Source organism: Xiphias gladius, chromosome 23 (assembly GCF_016859285.1).
Source record: "Xiphias gladius isolate SHS-SW01 ecotype Sanya breed wild chromosome 23, ASM1685928v1, whole genome shotgun sequence".
Taxonomy (NCBI): Eukaryota; Metazoa; Chordata; class Actinopteri; order Istiophoriformes; family Xiphiidae; genus Xiphias; species Xiphias gladius.
Window position 1 is genome coordinate 13,355,747 of NC_053422.1, and position 20,732 is coordinate 13,376,478.

A 20,732-nucleotide genomic window follows, 5' to 3' on the forward strand; every position below is an offset into this window, starting at 1 on the left:
GAAAAAAGATTAAAAAAAGAGGAGCAAGAGGGTCAGACAGGCGGAAAAGGGAAATAGAGAAAAAGAGAAATTGATACATGAAGAGATTCACTTGGTTATTGTTGATTGATAAGCTGTATTACCTCAAATATTTTCTCTTATCAGTTAATTAAAATGTCTTAAATGACAAGGTGCAGAGAGGCAGGAGCTCTGACCAATTAGTTTGTTCAGCTCCTCGTCAGAGTCCAGCTCTGATTGGAGAATACTTTGGTGAAGCGCAGCGACTGGGGCAGGAACTCTGCCAACGCCGCTGCTGCTGTGCCTCAGGTCTGCCTCAAGGCTCATGTTCATTTCCAACAGCTCATCAACTCGCTGCCTCTCGGTGTCCCGCTCCTGCACACACACGCGCACACACACACGCACACATACACGGGTACATATTCATTCATTACAGTAAAAAACTGATTTCACGGGGTGCACGTACAAGATACATATATATTTTAGAAGCATTACTACATTTATGACATACACGGATCTTAAGGAAGATTGGTCATTTTCTTATAACTGTAACCATACATACGTACACACACGCAAAACCCGCATATTAAATATGTGCAATAACACATATATTTAGACAAACACGTACACAAACCCACAAACATACTGTGCAATTACACACAGTCAGAAATACAAACATGCAAACTAATGTAAAAAAGACAAATAAAAACTAAACAAATAATAAGCAGGCAAATATAAAAATACCCATCCTAGCTCCACCCACCACTTCCACGTCCATGATTTTCTGACGCAACAGAAGATTGTCCCTCTCCAGCTCCCTTAGCAAGGAGCAACGCGCCCGTGCGCCCGCCAGCTGTTCTTCCAGAAGAGCTTTGGTCTCCTGCAGTGCTCCACACAGCTGCTGCTGCTCCTGCAAGGGGCACCACACACAGGGAGAGGAAACATGAACTGATATGATGAAGTGGAGGCGTCATCGTGTCAATCAGACTTTAGTAGGGTGGCCCACAGAGAATAGCATAGTTTATTTACCTGTCTCTGGCTGCTGTAGCTCTCAAAGCTCATCGATCTTTTACCCACATTTGCCAGCACCAGCACACAAGATGGTAGGAACAATCTCAACACAGTCGGGACCTCATGTATTCTGTGAGCAACACTTGTAATTTACGTCATAACCACTTCCTCTAACCTGCCCACACCTATTACTGCTTTAGGTATTTCCTACATTTCCGAGAATGTGGCCAGCAATGTCCACCATTGTTATACATGTTGAGGCAAATATTATAGGCCTAAGATTTATAATTATTAATTGGTTTTACCTTTATAGTAGAGATGCAGACAGAAAATGGTGAGGAAGAGAAGGAAAGGGAATAGCAAGCAAGAAAGGTCCCCAGTAAACCGTGATTACATGACACACTATGGTATGTAATATGTGTGTCTGTAGAGTAGAGTATTGAAAACTGTTGATTTAGTGCGATATTTCCCTTTATAAATCATAGCTTTACTTTTTCATATGCTATTTCCTATTTAGGAAAAGTTCTTGTCCAGCTGCTTGTGTTAAGTCAAAACTAAACACTGAAGCATCGAGAATTTTAGCATAGCTAAAAATTGTGTGTGGAAAAACATGTTTATATTTCTCAAGCAAACCTACTGAAAAAAATTTAGTGTTCTGGTATCAGAACTGAGAATTTAGATATCGTATCGGCACCTGTATCAAATTATCCAGCAGTACAAACAGCTTTGCATTCTGGTCTTCTGAGGCAGCCTTCACTGGAGAAGGGGGAATCTCGTCCTCTTTTTGTAAGAAACCTTTCCTCCATAATTCTGAGGGACGACCACTAAAACTTGATATTTGATCGCAATTTCCTCTCAAAAGGACAAATACAACTCCCAACAACAAAATGGGCTCAGAATTACAACACAAATCATCACAACATGTTAAATTGTATTTCAGAGTACAATTCTGCTCTGACTTGGTTATTATAACATGTGCTCACCAGAGTAATTGCTGAGTTCTAGAAGCACTGCGAATAAAATGATGTCTGATGAGGTAATAAACGCAGGCGGTCAGACAATCAGACAGTAAACAAGGTAATAGTTTAGCCTGACTAGCTAAACCACATTATTTTGGAGGTAAAACCCAAATTGAGTGACTGCTTGTGATTCTTGCCTGTTTTACTTCTTTTTAGAGATGTCACTGAGTTTCTCAGCCCTTCACTTGGTGGGTACAGTGTGATCACAGATAGAAATGATGGTCAGAACTATGAAAATAAGACCTACATTGTTATAATCTGGAGTTGTCTTTTAAATTGCAGTGGTTTTTTTGTTTCAAAACAGACAACTTGAGCATATAAACCCTCAGTTTTAGCTCTTTTGCAAAACTTCACTGTGAATTTGTCAAAATTAATTATGAATCCAGACATGAGAAAAATTCATCCTGCCAGCCAATTTCGGCTGTCACAGGGACACAGAATAAATCAAATAAGACTGAGAAGGTGACAGCGAGGACACTGTGAGGTGTTTTACAAGCATATGAGCACATTTTCTGCCTCAGAACAGTTATACTACCACAGAATAAATCTAATTTGGGTGTAAAAGCTTCAATAACTGAAGACGTACTCTTGCTCTTTATCAATGAAGCAGCTCCGGGCTGTAAATCCTGATGACATCACACAATATAATGCCGTTCTCTGACTTTGTTCTCAGTCTTGATTGAAACACTCACGGCCCGGGAGAAAGAATATGTGGCTTTTGAGATTAAGTGGTACATCTTTTCAAAAAGTAATAGCTACTCAGAGAAAGGTTTTAAAAAGGGAACTTCTTAATGAGACCTTTGCTAGTAAGGACCTCCTACAATGAGGACTACCCATTGTAGAGTGTGTGTGTTTATGTATATAAAGGCAATGTTTGATTTTGTGCTGAATGGGACATTTCTATACGTAACGTACTGCCAAAACAATTTGAATGTATTTTGTGGTGTAGATGTAGCCATGCTGCTTGTTCTCTTTCTGGTGTCAAATACATATTCAGATGTGTGTTCAGTGAGTTGTATGTTTGAAGTGTGTGTGTGTGTGTGTGTGTGTGTGTGTGTGTGTGTGTGTGTGTGTGTGTGTGTGTGTGTGTGTGTGTGTGTGTGTGTCTGTGTGTATATGTACCTTCAGCTGAGTGCGTGTGAGCTCCAGGCTGCGCAATTTGTGTTTACAGCTCTGAAGCTCAGTCTGGAGCTGCTCGGCCCGTGTAGCCCGCTCTCGTGCGCAGTCCAGCTCATCCCGCAGTGCACGCATGCCCCTCACTTCACCCTGCAGAGAACGGTTCTGCAGACACACCCGCACACACACACACACACACACACACACACCACAACAAACAACAGTGGGGATCAGGTCAAAAAAGGTTGTGCACAGATCTGGGATATGCAGTAGAGCAAATGTTGACAGTCTTTTACAGGAAGAAGGTAAGGCATGTGTGTGTGTGTGTGTGTGTGTGTGTGTGTGTGTGTGCTTTTGAGAATGAAATACCCTCACAAGGAGAGAATGACAACCTTTTGCAGTCTTTTTTCCTACAAGATTTCAGTTAATATCAGAGTTTTAGATCAAGGTAAGGGTTACGCAGTGGAGGACAAAATATTTAAGTAATTTAAATGATGATCCCCAAACATCTAGTTGTAGTATTATTTGATAATACAACAAGATGTTTGGGGATCATCAATGTTCCCAAATCCCCAAAGTTTGTGATTTGGGAACATTATTTGAAACTATAACAGAATCTCTGAGTTTTAGTAACTTTAGCACTACAGCAATGGAAAAGTACAAGTAACTGATCCTCCCTTGGGGGAGGCTTCTTGGATTCAGGAGCATTACGACCTTATATGACCTATGATCAAGCAATCATGCATGTTGTTCTGAGTGTTTAAACTGCCAAGTTCAGCAGGTACAGAAAATGAAGTTTGACAGCGAAGTTCTTCCGAACAAAATTGTAGTTGGCCACAATGTGTGGAGCCTAATTGCTACTGAATACGTAACCTTAGAGAAATCGACTTACTGGCTATTAAAAGACACCTTTGTTTTGTACTATTGGCTTTGATTGATCCTTTTTAAGGCTAAAATACAGCGAATTATGGCCGTCTCCAAATTAGTTTAGTTTTATGTGTGATAAAGCCTTTCTGTGTGTTCAAAGCTCTTTAAAAAAGTTATAACAAAAACAAAACATGTCAAATCTGGCAGTACAAGTCGGGCTCTGTCATGTGTCTTTACCTCTTTCTGAAGTTTCTTGAGCTGTTCCTCCATGGTTTGTATCTCCTGCTTGTAATCCAATATCTGATCACCTTTATCTTCCCTAGAGAAGAGTCAAAAAATAAATCCATCCGCACTAAAAAATGCAATTACACAATTTTTCAAAACAGTACTTTGCTAATTTCCTGTTTTTTTATTTGAGCCTCGTCTGTGATGAATTGGCTGACAAAAGACATAAGATTAGAGCAGATTATGTTTGCTAGAAAGAGTAAAAAGACCTTTATGATATACTCTACATTAAGTACACTGTGTGATTTGGATTACAGCAGTTAGTACCTGATTTGTTCCTTACTCGTTGCTGAGCAACAACAGTACAACATCATTTGCACATTTTTCGGTTTGAACTTTATCACAAGTTTTCTAAAGGTTCCCCCGAGTTGTTCCATCACAAACATGCACACACACACTCACAGTTGCTGTTTAAGGCGACGGAGTTTGGCCTTGCTATCTGCCAGCTGGAGTGCCAGACCTTGGGGTGGCTCCTCGCTGTGACCACCCAGGGGCGCTATGGTGGAGTCAGCCTGGGCCTCCCGCTCCCGACACAGCTCTGCCATCCTCTGGGAGGGAGAGGGAGAGAGAGGTCGGGCGACAGGCGTGGCAAGGGACAAAGGGGACAGAGGAAAAGAAAGATTTGGAGATAGACTGAGAAACGCAAGATGGAAATATGTCAAAATTTGGCAGAAACAAAATTTAAGATGTTAGGTACTCAAAATTTTAAACCCTTTACGTGTAACAGACGAGTATAGTGGGTAAAAATGCCTGTTTATTTTGCACTGACTGTAGGTTCGTTACAGTGTTTATATACCTCTTGGGTATTAAACTATTCTACAAAATGAAAGTAAAAATGACTTATCTCTGTAATTGTCCCTCTGTTGTCTATTTGACATTTTCTATGACATTATAGTAATAGAAAACTCTGTTTTCATGTGGCTAAAAAGATTTAGAACACTATTCACTATTCAAAACTGATATAATTCCTTTAATAATGCCTTTTTATCCAGCAAACTCTGGGAAACAGATCTCAATGGAACTGCAGGACGGAGTCAAACGAAGGAAAACAAGCTCATATATTGGGTAATAATTGCAGTCTAGGTCTTTTTAAAATCAAAAAATGACCGTGCTCTTCATAGTATGTCTCAAGTACTTTTACTGTAGTCTATTTGTGATACAGTGGAGGAGAGCATCCAGACCACTGACATGTATTTTAGTTTTCACCTTCAAATTCCACAGCATACTCATGTTTTCTGAATTTTAATCTATCCTCCAGCCTACTCAACTGAAATATCATTTTAATATCACTTATTGTTGCCTAAAAGGCAGAATTACTACAACGGCGAGTGGCACATACTAGCTATAAACTGAATATGATATCTGAGCAGCATAAGTTGAGCGTATAAAAAGTATATGGCTTCGTATTTACCATACAGGCCTGAGAGTGGTATCAATCTTCTCATCTAACTCTATGCAAGAAAGCAAATTAGTATATTTTCCAAAATGTCAAACTATTCCTTTAAGTGTAAGGATGCATACCTCCAGGTGGGTGTCTCTCTGTGCCAGTAGGCTTTGGATCTGTTTGGCCATGGAGCTGAACACCAGCTGTAAGTCTTCACCTTCCACCTCCATCAGCTCCTGCCACTGCAGCGGCAGCACCATGAGAGGATCCTGAGTCACCTGCAGCAAAGACATTGTCTCAGAACTCTATGTTAAAATCAATGTCTGTCTGGGAAAACCTGACACATAATGGCAGATCTGGGGACAAATGATCCAGGCGGTATGAAGGCTGTGTGAATACCAAGCCGAAATGCCCCCGTGTGCAACAGAAAATAAAAACTATTTCTCACATTTCTATCTGGGAAGTGTGTCCAAAAATGCCTGACTAATGCATGCAAAACTAATAATCATGTAGACAGGTTTGAAATGTCCTCGGGTGGAAGGCATATGAACAGCAAGCAGGGGGTGCATCCATCCACTCAGGAAGAGCAACACTCACCTCTATAATTTATGAGGCTGGGAAACCTGGCACATGAAAAGGCTGGTGGGCAACATGCTGTTACTGTAATTCAAACACCCTGGTAAGCAACATGCTGGTTTTGTAATGCTGGCAATTATTCAAGGGGGGTATTTTTAAGAGAGTACAATTTAGCATTTATGCCTTATTGGAGAGGACAGCGGAGGATGACAAAAAAGAAATGAAGGAGACAAGATGATGTGACAGAGGTGGTGGTGGAGAGGTGGACATGAGTGGTGCAGGATCCATCCTACGGTAGCAGCAAGGGGCACCCAGAGGTCCTTAAAAAAGCAGCCACCAGAATGACAAGTAGCTCATTTTCACACTTACTGGGAGCACCAGTAAAAGGTGTAATGTTTTTCACTCTGTCAAGCTACAGGCCAGACAGGGAGGAAACTCTTTGCTAAAACGTATTTAGCAACAAAAATCCCTTTAGAAGTGTCTCCACTGGACAATATCTCCTCATACTGATGACCAGATGGTGAATGACTTTTATTTAGGGTCGGTCTAATTTGATTAATTCTGCACTTGAACGTACCTGCTGAATACAGCTGGCGATGGCTGCCTGTGTCTCAATGTCCAGAGACTGGATCTGCTGAATGAATGTCTCCTTCCTCTCACACTGCAGACACAGAGGGATACATTTGTGTCAGGTTTGTGTGTGTATGTGTGTGTGTGTGTGTGTGTGTGTGTGTGTGTGTTAGATCAGAATATATCTATATAATACAGTATATTTGCCCAATAATCTAAAGATAAAATGACTAGTTAATTAAAAGATTGATATGCAACGATTCTGATAATCAATTGATCATGTCCGTGTGTTTTCAAGCAAAAATGTCAAACACTCAGTCATTCTTTTCTCTGTTGTACATCGCTGTAAACTAAATATCTTTAGGTTTTGGTTTGTCGGGCAAACGTCATCCAGAGCTCTGAGAAATGATGTGGACTTTTTTTTTCACAATTTTATGACAATACTCATATTGAAAAATTAATGGGTTTATCATGAATATAATCACAAGAGTAATAAATAATGAGAATATTTGCAGCCCTAAAATAATCCTTTTGTTAATAATGAGAGTTCATTTTTCCCACTTTGGATGTAATAAAGGCCCCTGCCTGACTGAAAATTTTAAATTTAAATTTACATTTAAAAAAATATTTTGCAATTAATTTTCAAAAATAATGTCTTTGCTCAAAGGTTAGCAATACTGCACCACCTAAAATAAATTCATTATTCAGGGTTTGGATGTTAAGTTGTATTCACAGTGGCCTAAATACTGTTCATTAGGATTTTTTTCTCCGTGATGAGAATGAAAAGAGGTGACAACACTGCAGAATTTGGTGTGAAAAAGAAAGCAGAAACAAAAACCATGTTCATTAATAACCAGCCAACAAAATGACTGAATGATTTTATCTTATTTTTTAGATAATTATCACAACAGGGGCAAAAAAGGCCACATTTGTCCTGAGGGTGGTGCCAGAGGAAGGTCTGTGCTGTTTATAACCTTAACAGTGGATATTTTACTGCGTTAATTCGCCTACAGTTAGCATGTCAACGAAGGATGTACACTTTGCAAGTAAGCATGTCAAATATATTCTAACATTTAGCATGTTAGCATAGGGTTAGCATTAAAGTACACTACATTACAGTACATTTACTTGGCATTCTTGTGTCCAAAACAACTTATAATAAGTGTGTTATTTTAGCATTAGCACTGACAGGAATTTAGTCATTAGTTTAAAAACCACAATGTGTAGAAATTGAAAGTTTTCATATGCCCCGGTGGTAATATTCAATACACATATAGTGCCGATAAAAATGATTCAACCCCCCCTTGGAAGTAACACTGAATCACAATTGATTTAATGTGGCATTTTTGACATTGTCTTCATGGTGTAGGTTTTGCCATAATACTGAATCACCAATTCATAATATTGAATCACTGAAAGAAGCTTTGGCCAAAGTTCAGTAAGATAAAGTGGATCTCGCGTTCTGCCTTTATCCCTCTATGGCAGCATGTCTGCTGTTTCCTGCTGCTCTGTTTTTTTCTCCGTCACTTCAGCTTTCCCACACTTTCACAGTCCCTACAATCACAAACCCAATATCGCCACGCTTGACCAACGTTCTTTTTGACCCACCATCCACTCGGTTCTTCAAATATCAGTAGCAGTTCTTTCATTCTGTCTTTCAGACCTACTTTTGTGAAACCAGCCTCCTCCCAAGCACCATCTTAACCATCCAGGATGCCCAGGGACACTCAACTGAAGGTTTCCATCATGTACTTTTTATAGGCACTGAAGACTGTGCCAAATTTCGTCAGGAATGTTGAGTTTTTCAACAAAAAGACACTTTGCCATGAGGTTAATTTGAAAGATGCTATAACAGGAAGAATCCTGTCATGAAATGTTGATAGATGGATGACAGATTAAAAGTCTGGGGATCAGTTGAGTCATTAGTACTCATTATTTGGGGACAAAGGATTTCTGCGTCAAATTTCATGGTACTCCATCCAGTAACTATTTTTTACTCTGGACCAGAGTGTTGGGCCAAAAGATGAACAGACTGACCACACCACTAGCACAGCTAAAAATGTTAAATACTGAACAAAAATACAAAATACTGGTTGTCCGCAGGTTCAGTACAACAACACCAGTGTCATTATCACTCTTCGAAAAGCATGATGGTCATATGGGTGAGTGCTCACCTGCACAGCACATCCTAGTAGGAGGAGCAGCAGTCGCCTGAGCTCTTCCACAGCTGCCTCTGAGGAAACAGAAATAACTGTCATCATCATCATTATCATCATCATCTTCACCCCCCATCGCCATCCTCCCTATCATTATCACCTTAATGCGTTTCAGATAGCAGAGATATGGACTCGTATATAAAGTATAATTACTTTCTTGCTGCAGAGAGACATGGCACTGATAGGATCATTTTGGTATCTTGTACCTGTTAGGGGGTCCTGCCCCAGAATGGCAACGTTTGGGAGAGGCATCAGTATCAACTGCTGCAGGTCTTCCTGAAGAAAAGAACACACATGAAGAGTTAAGTAGAAAAAACTGTTAAGTGATCAGCTGGTCGGCCCCGTCTGTCTGCCCACAGTGAGCCTGAATAAACAACAACAGCAAAACTTTCCGCCAGCCTGCTGCAGTTTGTGGTGCAAACACAGAGCTGATATCTGATACGAGTATGCTGCGTCTTTTTCGTTCTTCCAGGGTCAAAGAGGCTGATTAGGTTTAATGTATTTCATTGTAGCTTATTCTCAGGATTCTCTAAAAGTAACAGAAACATAGAGAAAGATCGGATGAATGGACAACAGTCCTAGAACAAAATCCCTTAAGTGTTTCCTTTGTTGCTCTTTAAAGATAATGTGGGTAATGCTGACACGGCACATTAACAATGTACAGAGTCACAAAGGTCACAGTAGAAGTCATGCACAACCAGAGGCCTTTACTTGCTTCCGTTGTGTGTCATTCCTCCTCTCTCTTCCCTCATTCCCCGTCACCTCTACGCCGACATTAAAAGATTTTTAAAAATTAGTTCATGTAAAAAAAAACAACAAAGGTCATTTTCACAGAAGAAAATTAGGCGTCACCGTAGGAAAAGCACAGGTGTAAATGATAAAAATGCTGACTTTCATTTAGCTGCTTCAGTTTCAGGCTGGTGTTGTTGTTTATACTGGCTCACTGTCATGTCTTACTGGGACCCTTGAACAGAACAGAGCCATCATTAACATTAGTAGTAACGCTGCTGCTTTTCCTACTGTGACAAGTCAAAACATCTGCTGTGAGACTGACCTACTGTCCAATCGATGTCTTTACCTTACTTATTTTAACTCTCAAATATCTCTCTGAAAAATCCAACCAAAGCTCTAAAAATGACTCACTTTCTTCTTTCTTTTTTTTTTTTTTTTTGAATAAAATTGCTTGATCTTGGCCCCTAACGATCTAAAACAGAATCTGTCAAACATAAACCTGGACAGGGTTAGACGATATTTACTGGAGCTTATGCTGAAGCTTTTCACTCTCCTGTGGATCTGGGGATTCATGCAACCACATTTTTGGAGGAGTCACAGTTTCATAACTCAACACAGTCCATTTGATTAAAAAAAAAAACAACACACAGATAAACATCTAATATTGATATTGATTTTCATAGTTGCTTTTGACGTGATTGTTTTTAAATTTTTTTTAATGCAGCTTTTAACTGTTAAGTGATGACATTACATTGCTGGCTATAGTCACTTAGTCACTATATTTTCATTTCATTTGTTAGGATCCCCATTAGCTTCATCAGAACAGAGGCTATTCTTCGTGGGGTCTGATCACACACCCTAAAAACAGACCACATAAATTCAAATTCCAACACACGTTGAGCATACATTTCACAACTTACAAACTAAACAGGCTAAACTGACTGAGACGGAAATAATAACAAAAGTGAGTATAAATAAACAATGCAACGCAAAAACATCCAATAATAGATAGCTTTAAAGGACATCTACAAATAAACCCAACATGTACAAGCAGAGAGTTTTATGGCTCTGTACAGGACCATATTTTCCAAATGAGTCATTTGTATATAGATATCTGGTAACTCAGTAACATCAATATATCTAATATAACAAAATAATTTGACTGTAAACCTGTCATTTACTATATACATGTCACAAACATGATGAGGCAGTTAGATACAAGGGGAAAAAAAATAGAGAAAGGCTATTTTTGTTTTCAAACAGACAGTTGAATTTAAACATTTACCAAAGCCACTGAACCAATGACAAAAATAAGAAAGCACCTGCCCTCTCAAGGTAAATGGTGATGCTGTGGTCTATAGTATATTGGTCTTATATCCTCTAAGGCGGGCAGAGTACACTCTTGTATTCTGGATGTTTCTTGCATGGTCCTGTGCTAGAAAGCATTTATAATGTGTTAAAGACTAGAAGAAGGCCCACCAACACTGTGGTCAGCTTATTTCAGCAAGTCATAGTTTCTGCTTCGAGATCTGGGACAAATCTCCTGGCAGATTCTAAATGACGTTGAATCAAGCTGGAGGGCAGACGCCTCAGAAACTCCTCCGTCCAGAAACCTGTTTTTTCTGGCAACAAAAACAAGTATTTGTCACGTGCACCGGCAGTGCTCTGCTCCTCCTACATTGCTATCTAGTGCAGCACCAGCATAGCAGCTCGTCAGCCTGGTGCTTTACTACTTTATTTAACCGGTCTTAAACTCAGCAAAGACTAGAACAATTTCCCTGTTAATTAAAATAATTCCTGTCAAAGGGCCACACACTGACGTTGGCTAGCTCCTTTCCCAGCTGCTCTGAAAGCCTGTTCACGTCCTCCCGCGATCCATCGCTGCAACCACCAGAGTACGGAAACAAGTCACAATTACAGCTCTCTCTCTCTCTCTGCTTCTCACGGTAATTTATAAACTGTACAGTGAGAAAGGGAATGTACCAAGTGACAGGCAACCCCTTCAGCAACTCCATTGTGTGCGAGTTTGGCAACAGAGGCATATGCCGCCAACCTGAAGTCTCTGCTCCTTCAGGGCACGTAGGGCATTATCCACTACAGCTCTCTGTTGGTCATCATTCAGCCTCATGGTTCATGATGCCAAACAGACTTCTGCAGGAGATTAGCCAGACTGGATATTATACAGAAGCTGTTTGTTGTTGTTGGCAATCTAATGTCCTCTCATGAACAGTCCCTCTCAAGCATCACACAGCCAAGATACATAGGATAGCTTGTATCTTGGTTGTATTATCTTAAATCCCTCCTGCACTATATTTCATACATCTTCATTTGCTGCAATAACATACCCTGCTTAAGTACGAGATTAAGAATATGAGTAATTACATGGTGCAATTATCTTTGCTATCCTTTGATTTCCAGGCCAGTTTCTCTTTAGGTAATTTCCAGTGGCATCAAGATAAAAAACAAGGAATTAGCTTTCATCTCTCAGCAAGTCTGCCACTGAAAGTAATCTACTGATGTATACAATACTCTTGAATTTGGAAAAACATTTTTCGTCAAGCTGCCGGCTGCACTGGTGAAGAGAATTAAAATCCATCTGCAACTTCATCTTTTCCAAATTCTGCCTTTCTATAATAGTTTTTGATTTTCAATACGTCAGTGGGTTGCCCCACTTCTCCTTCATCTTTCCTTGCCTTTATGCACATGCACAAACCGGATTTCATCTGTAGTTTTTAATGTTAACTCAAACATAATTTATTGGATGTTCAGTAACCTTAAGAAGACAAGATTGGAAACATACTGTCTTCATTCAGCAGCACTGAAGGCTTTTAGGGTGGAATAGAATATAATATAATAGAATAAGTTAGAATAGAATAGAGTAGAATAGAATAATACACAGTAGTATAGAACAGAACAGAGTCAAATATAATATAATAGAACAGAACAAACAGAACATAAAAAACAGAACAATAGAATTGAATAGAACCAAATAGAATCAAACAAATAGAACAAATACAATAATAACAGTCACACGGTGCTTTTAGACGACACTTGTACAGTGCACATAAGTCTAAACTGTAGCGGTTCTCTGCCTTCACGTCTGTATCATCCACACAAAGGGCTCAGTTGCTCCATTAGAGAAGCTGAAGCCACAGCAGATTAAGCCTTGCCGGTTTGCACACTGTTGCCGTGGCTGTGATACACAGCCAAACAGCCCAAAAACAAAAAACAAAAAACAAAAAACAGACCATGAGAAATAAAAGTGTGAAAAGCATGACCGATGAGGAAATAACCATTCACAGTGACAATGGAGCCTATTCTAGATACACCGGGTGAAATTCTAACAGATATGTGCTTCCCAATTATCGCCAGTGTCTTGTGCTGCTCTGGGCTTTTAAGGGACATCAGTGAATCGCTGAAAATTAGGAAGTGAAACCTTGTAGACGTGTGTTCTCATTTTGTGTGACAAGCTCAGCAGTGCATGTTCAGTCCACCTCACTAGTGTTGCTGAAGCCTTTGAATCATCCTCCGGGGAAAGAATTGTGTCATTTCCTCAAATGCCACAGGCTCCTACAATGCGCATTATGAAATGCATGCCACCGAGGAGAGTTATTTGGTAGATTTTTTTTCTCTTTCCCTCCTCAACCCCCTGACCATAACTGCAGCTAGAAGATTCAGCTGGCCACTCCTGCACTTTTTTTTTTTTTTTTTACTCCATTTGCCCGATAACAAGCAGGGACAGGTCTACCAAGGGTGGACATTTTCTGTAGTTTCAGCTTCTCTTTCGTGCAAGTGTTCCGTCACCCACTGCATACACTTCAAACTTTCTAAAATATTCTGAGGCAAAGTATTCATGGGTTGAGACTGAGTGTTGAGCTTCATCTTGTCCTGTGTTTTTACTACCTTACAGCAGTACAACTGCTTCTCCGCCCTCCTCCATCTTCCCCTCTCCCTTGCCGTTTGGCGTGGTGCTGAGTTATGTTTCAGCATTTTCACGAAGCTTTTCTATTTATAATGAACTGAGATTCATTTCAGTACATCCACAAAAAAGCCATTACACCAGTGTTTTTGGAGAACTTTTTGCCAGAGATTGCTCGAGAGAGTGAATAGGGCTATTCAAAACGTTTTTCTAAAAACACATCAGACGGATCTCAATCCAGACCATTTTCAAATGACTGTTTTAGTCTGTATCACTGTGTCAGAGGTTCGCCTCAGCATTACTTCCCGTGAGGTTTTACTTACACAGACATAAGCTACCATAAATATGAATCAAGGGAATTGTTAGAAACTTTAGAAAAATACACATGGTCACTTTCTTGCAGAGAGTTAGATGAGAGGATCAATACCACTTTCATGTCTGTATAGTAAATACTAGCTTAGCCAGAGCTCACTAATCACTCAGACTTATAGCTTGTTTTCTTAACCTCAATTAAATCTGAAGTGTGAAAATGATAAGTTGTGGTTTTACGGGGGAAATTTCTTGCTCGGGCACAGTGACTAAAAAGACTCCAGGAATTTGCTTTTACACTTTGGTTTTTATACTGATAAAACAAGCAAGATATAACGTGTTGGCCCTTTCATGCATAGTGGTCCCTACAGTGAACAGCTACTCAAAAGCCAACTTCCTGGGTATGCCCGGGTTTGGAGGGTGTAGCTGTATATCAGTTACTACAGTGGACAGTCCTTGAAAACACCATACATCCAATATGGAAAAAAAATTGACCAACCAGTTGCTGGTTGTAGCTTCAACACTTGTTGAATGGACAGACACGAGAGCGGTATCGATCTTCTCATATAACTCGGCAAGAAAGCAAATAATCATGTTTTCCAAAACGTCAAAGTATCTTACAAGTAAATTTAACAAGTTCAATTCAAACTGACTTTTTACAACATGTTAGATGGCAATTAATTCATAAAGGCTTAGAGAAAAGAGCGATACGCAAGACAAATAAATTAACAGAAAGTTTAAAGCCAGATTTCTTGCAAATTTGCAGCACACTGACATTTACGAATGGATAGATATTTGATTAGATGGGTGGGAAAGATCAGACTTGACCTTGAAAATAGTTTGACAAAACAATTTCCAGGAGTCAACAAACCGTGCCATGTTTAAATAGACTGACCCCGCCCCCGTGAACCTTCCCTACCTGGTAGAAGGCTCTGAGGTGCCGATTTAAAATAGAAAAGTTTTGTACTCTCAGCATGTGGTCATCTCTCCCACTGTCGTACAGCCGCTCCACCTTGGGGTTTGGGTCTCTGGGAGGAACACAGAAAAGACAAGGCGGTGTATTTACTGCGACTTGATCAAACGGCCCAGCACCATGTTCCTCCAGAAGAGAAATTCTTATGCAACGATGCATGTAAGAAGAGAGTGAATAAAATTTTAATGAGCCTGAGAAGCAGGCAGTGAGAATCCTCATGCAATTATTTGTTGAAATAACGTGGCTTTACGTCAGGCCAAATTAATCAGCTGTTCGGCAAATACTGACTAGGATCTTGTCTTGCCTGTTGAGGGAGAAAAGGTTTTATTCTGCTGAAATTTGAACACGCAGATAAGGAATCCAGCAGAGACGCCTAACGGGATGGCACATATACAGAACCCCCGTTGCATGATTCGCTGGAAATTTGTGGCACATACTAATGGGTCTTATGCCATCCTTTCATGCTGGCTGCAGAACAATGTCAGTTTGCAAAAGGGTATTTGATCAATTTTATATCAATTTTTATGCAATTAAAAATTAGGCTTAGTGTCTACAGGCATGCCAGCGGCTATGTGAGGCTGTACTTAGGCGCAGCAGTGCTTCTGATCCGACACTAGCAGGCTGGCATGCTAACAGTGACAATGCTAACAAGCTGATGCTAAGAAGGTATAATGTTTACAATGTTGACCATCTCAGTTTAGTGTGTTAGCATACTAACATGAGCTAATTAGTATTAAACGCAAGGAAAATTTCACTAGTTTTGCAGGTATTTGACCACGAAACAAGGAACTGGACAAATAAAAATGGAAATCTGGTGATGGTGCAACATTAAATGTGAGGGGAACGCCAAAGTGACTACAATTCATCTTGAGGAGGACATGAATTTGCCATTCCTAAAGCCATACCCCTAACATGATAAAAACCAGTCATATTTACATATTACTAATTAGTCTTACTTATTTTAATGCTATTTAATGGTTTTCATTCTATATATTGCCTTTGAGTTTAATTGATGAATGGGTTGTGGGCCCATTTCCACTTTTTACTTTTTTAATAGAAGCCATGGCCAATTTTTAAAGGTTGTATTTAGTTTTGTACTGTAAATGTCCCCACAAATGGCATAAAATTAGCACTTAAGACTCCTTTATTTTCATTTCTAATTTAGAATTTAAATGCTCCTCCAAAAACTGTCAATTCACTGAAAAAATGTCCCCACATTCATCAAATTAGCTCATATTATCCCTTGTCCAGTGCTCCCTTTATGCAGCCAGTGCAAGGCCGCAAGGCAATGAAGCAAGAAAATCTAAATCAACCTTACATGACCCTCATGACTTCATTGAGAAAAATCCCATTCGTCAGCCTTAGGTAGCGATCCCGGGCACTCTGGGAAATTGAGTTCACTTCCATATACTGACTGTACAGCTGGATGCCATCCTCCCTTTCCACCATCTTCTCAAACAGCTGAACCTGTGAGAGACAGGGAGGGATTATGCTGTGGGGTTGGAGAAAAGCATGAGTGTGTTCCACGGGGTGGCCGAGACAAGGGAGACAGGAGACAGGAGCAGAAAAAAAGGTACAGAGAGAGAGACAAGGAGATGGAGAGGCGCAAACATTTTCACAGAGGAAGCCACTTGAGTCAGTGCACCTGTCTGGACAGGTGGGATCTGTGCTCTCACACTGGGAAGCGCTTCGCAGTGACAGGCAGCCAAGCAGGACTGCAGCCAAGGTCTCTCTCTCTCTCTCTCGGCTAAGAAGGGCTGTGCCAGTACAAACTGCAATATAATGAGGTTTATTCCCACCTGCACCTTCTAGAAACTGCACTGTGTGTAAACAGAGTAACAAGCTGGAGTCGGTTGCTGATGAGGTGAGGCAGCGCGGTTCGTGACACTGTGCAACGGGGTAGACATGGTAGCCGAGCAGTTACAGTGGATGTCCTTCAACATATGTGGAGCAGGGTGAGAGCTTTCGTGTCACTGAACACCCGCCCTGCTGAAGTGCCCTTGACTAAATACTGATCCTCTGCCAGCTGTAGGCATCCTGTTGAACCTGACTTCTGACCTCCAATAAACAATAAAAACAAGTTCCTCAAAAGGTTCAGCACAGTATATCATAAATACTGTTCGTTGACCAGAAGAGGTAAAAAAAACAACCCTTGGGCCAATTGGTTTCCCAGGTGGAAATTCAGTCTGTCACAAATGCTACAAACCCTCGACCGATTTTAGTGAGACTATATTCTCTTGAATACGCTGCCGATAACTTTGTATTATTCTCGAATCAGAAACTGCCCAGGGACACGGAAGTGTTGAGGCTAGGAAAAAAAAGTAAGCTCGCCATAAAGAGGCAAGGGAAGCTGCCAAAACGAGAAGTGGAGTTTTTGTTTTGCCGTTCACAGTAACAAAAAGATAGGATCTAGGCTTCTTTTTTTTCTCTCTCTCTTTTTTTTTTTTTTTGCTGTTTATTCATCTCTTATTGTTATATTTATTTGGGCGAATAGAACTGGAAAGCAGGCTGCTCGAAAAGACCCCATGTCTTAGGTATTTGTGAGTGGAAATAATGTAGGACCTACTACAGGACTGGTCACCTTCCAGGTTCTAGTTCGCGCGGTTTCTACAAAGCAATTCCGTTTTTATTCTCACCTCGTGGCCTCTAGAAATGATGCCCTTTTCTGTAACCGACCGTGATAAATGATAAATGACATACCCATTGCGCCAACGCACTCTCCATGAATTCCTCTATTATCTCCATAACGTTAGGGTCCATTGTTGTGTTAGGAGAGCTGTGAAACACTACAGAGTCTGGCTAATTAAAAATATTATCAACATTCTGTGAGTACTGAGTCAAAGAGAGAGAATCCATCTCGCGTCAAGTGAAGTAGTTTGACATTTTTGCGGCCCTTCCCCTCGCTGTCTCTTCCTCTCTCTGTTTGTGTGTGTGTGTCAGTTTCATTGCAAAACCGCACCGGAATTTTCAAAACTCACATGTTGCGTTTTTTTCTCTCTTTTTTTTTTTTTTTTTTTGCTGTTTATTCATCTCTTATTGTTATATTTATTTGGGCGAATAGAACTGGAAAGCAGGCTGCTCGAAAAGACCCCAAGTCTTAGGTATTTGTGAGTGGAAATAATGTAGGACCTACTACAGGACTGGTCACCTTCCAGGTTCTAGTTCGCGCGGTTTCTACAAAGCAATTCCGTTTTTATTCTCACCTCGTGGCCTCTAGAAATGATGCCCTTTTCTGTAACCGACCGTGATAAATGATAAATGACATACCCATTGCGCCAACGCACTCTCCATGAATTCCTCTATTATCTCCATAACGTTAGGGTCCATTGTTGTGTTAGGAGAGCTGTGAAACACTACAGAGTCTGGCTAATTAAAAATATTATCAACATTCTGTGAGTACTGAGTCAAAGAGAGAGAATCCATCTCGCGTCAAGTGAAGTAGTTTGACATTTTTGCGGCCCTTCCCCTCGCTGTCTCTTCCTCTCTCTGTTTGTGTGTGTGTCAGTTTCATTGCAAAACCGCACCGGAATTTTCAAAACTCACATGTTGCGTTTTTTTTTTTTTTTTTTTTTTCCCCCCCACCCCTCTGAACTGACATCTTCTCACTCCGCGCCACAGCAAACCTACACAGAGACCTTACCAGAAACTATATGACTAAAAATATACAATAAGGACAAAAACGTGCGTTGTGTGTGCAGAGATGGGTGCGAATTCAGGCCTCGTTTCCCTACGTGTTCTTTAAACAGCACAGTTTGTCTGTCAGCAATATAATTTGGAATTCATTATCTGTGCCTTTACCGACAGAAACGTGAAAATGTTGACCTTTTTTGTAAAACCAAAACTTAAACGAAACAAACATACAATATGTTTGGGTTTTTTTGTTTGTTTTTGTTTGTTTTGGTCTGTTTTTCTTTGACCAGGCAGATCACTTCCATAGGAAAACCCCAGCGCCATGGAGCCCGGTGTAAGGTCCTGCAGCGACCGCCGGGCTTTGAATGAAACTTATTACCAACAAGTTGTCAGAGCTGTAGAGGTTCCGGGGCTCCTCCAAGTCCTCAACAGAACGCGGCCGAGATTTATTCAAGCACTGTGCAATGGTGACCTCTGGTGGTTTAAAATCCAATTTCCATTTGCCCATTGTGGAATTATGAATTACGTCATTTTTTCCATGACAAAAACACTGTAACCGATCCCATTTTTTCTGCAGGTGCAAGAGATAATTTCTTTAATATAGTGAACACCATTTTGCTCTGCACCTGCAGTACAACTTATTTCTTTTATCATTCTGTATTGGCTGATTACAGTTGGCATGTGGATTTATTGCTATATGAACCTCTTTCTATCTGAATATGTAGATTGATGGTCTGTAGGTTGTTACTCGTGTGGGTTTTTTGTGCAGTTGTACGCACCTCTTTGTACACAAGTGGTTCACAGTAGGTGTCCTCTTCGACTTAAATCCTGGGAATTTTAAATGTTTAAGGACTGACAGTGAAAAATTGCTTGCCAGTGCTGCTTGTGTATTCATCTATTTATTAATTTTTATTTCTGAGCAGTATATTCACTTTGTTTTGTTGTAACTGTAAGAAAACGAATCATTGAATTACTATAGATAATATTTCTAAAGGACTTAATACCAAACTTTCAACCTCTCTATTTATCAACCCCTACTACATGTGTTTTATAATTAAAGATCACGTCTTTCTGCAACCACTGAAAGCATGGTTATCTATTTTTTTTTTAATAAAATAAAGCATTCATTGACTTAATTCTGTGATATATAGATTTATTTGAGAAGAATGAGCACACACTGGATATACATGTAGCTAGGGCAGATCACCTCCATATATATTCTTTGCAAATAAAAAGCATTTAAAAACTGTTTTTGCTTTATGACACCACTTCCAACACGTTTTATCAGTGTGCTGTTTCTGTCTCTGCGTGATGGAGTGTGTTCCTGTATGCTGTCAGTGTGTGCTGATCCCGCTTGTGCAGCAGTTCTGGGATTAACTACACCAGGATTATCAGATTGTTTCAGAGCTGGCAGAATAGACAAGATGATAGCTTCATATAGGGCATCACACTCACATGCAAATATACACACAAACACACACACTTAATCCCGCTCTCCTTGCTGAACTCAGAAAAGCCATAGTCAGTTTATACAACCCTCTATATTATTACATGTACAAAAGGAAGCTGACACTACAAAGCAGTTAAAAACTTCTACCTTTAATATATAATTCAGGTGCGTTGCCATTTTAAGGTTCCTAAGCATTTCATTGCAGTTTAGTATAAAGTCTACAGCTGTGAGATGAATAATACACACATGGGACATGGGATGAACATTAGCATCATGTGACTGTGACTTTGCCAAACTTATGTCAAAGTGTCAAAACGTGTTAAATATGTGTCTGCATGTGTAAGTGACATCCTTTTAAACTGAGTGTACTCTCGTCTAGTTACAACAAAAAGTACTACACCTCTCCTGAACAGAATCTCTGACGGTTACACATTCACGAGCTCCTGCACTGAGGAGATGTTTGTTTTGGTGTCTGTGCAGGGCCTGATAAGATTCCCTAAGTGTTGCCTTGTTTTGACCATGTGTGAGGGAGCTGCGGCTGCTGCAGTGGTGGAGCATAAATCAAGCCTAACATGTCAAAACCCAACAGGTGTTCTACCCGCCACCAGCCAACTCACACAACCAAGAAACCTCAGACCCCCCCCCCCAACCCATTATAAGTATATATTTGTTCCCCCT

General features: G+C 40.2%; 1 protein-coding gene across 5 annotated transcripts in view; it reads right to left on the reverse strand.

The window, feature by feature from the left end:
* ccdc88b (coiled-coil domain containing 88B) overlaps nt 1–18,443 on the reverse strand; it is a 44,005-nt gene extending 25,562 nt beyond the window's left edge. For 4 of the 5 annotated variants that reach the window (XM_040120732.1, XM_040120734.1, XM_040120735.1 and 1 more), the window contains exons 1-12: nt 17,675–17,876; nt 16,293–16,441; nt 14,921–15,029; nt 9,248–9,317; nt 9,000–9,058; nt 6,833–6,916; nt 5,817–5,957; nt 4,698–4,843; nt 4,248–4,329; nt 3,150–3,308; nt 761–907; nt 195–372 (exon numbers count right to left, since the gene is read on the reverse strand). In XM_040120732.1, coding sequence (XP_039976666.1) covers nt 195–372; nt 761–907; nt 3,150–3,308; nt 4,248–4,329; nt 4,698–4,843; nt 5,817–5,957; nt 6,833–6,916; nt 9,000–9,058; nt 9,248–9,317; nt 14,921–15,029; nt 16,293–16,441; nt 17,675–17,734 — 1,384 coding nt within the window. In that variant the 5' untranslated portion in view covers nt 17,735–17,876. Of the gene's footprint in view, nt 1–194; nt 373–760; nt 908–3,149; nt 3,309–4,247; nt 4,330–4,697; nt 4,844–5,816; nt 5,958–6,832; nt 6,917–8,999; nt 9,059–9,247; nt 9,318–14,920; nt 15,030–16,292; nt 16,442–17,674; nt 17,877–18,241 lie in introns of those variants that run through there. The other variant, XM_040120733.1, reaches the window with a different exon arrangement.
* Nucleotides 18,444–20,732: the final 2,289 nt, after the last annotated feature.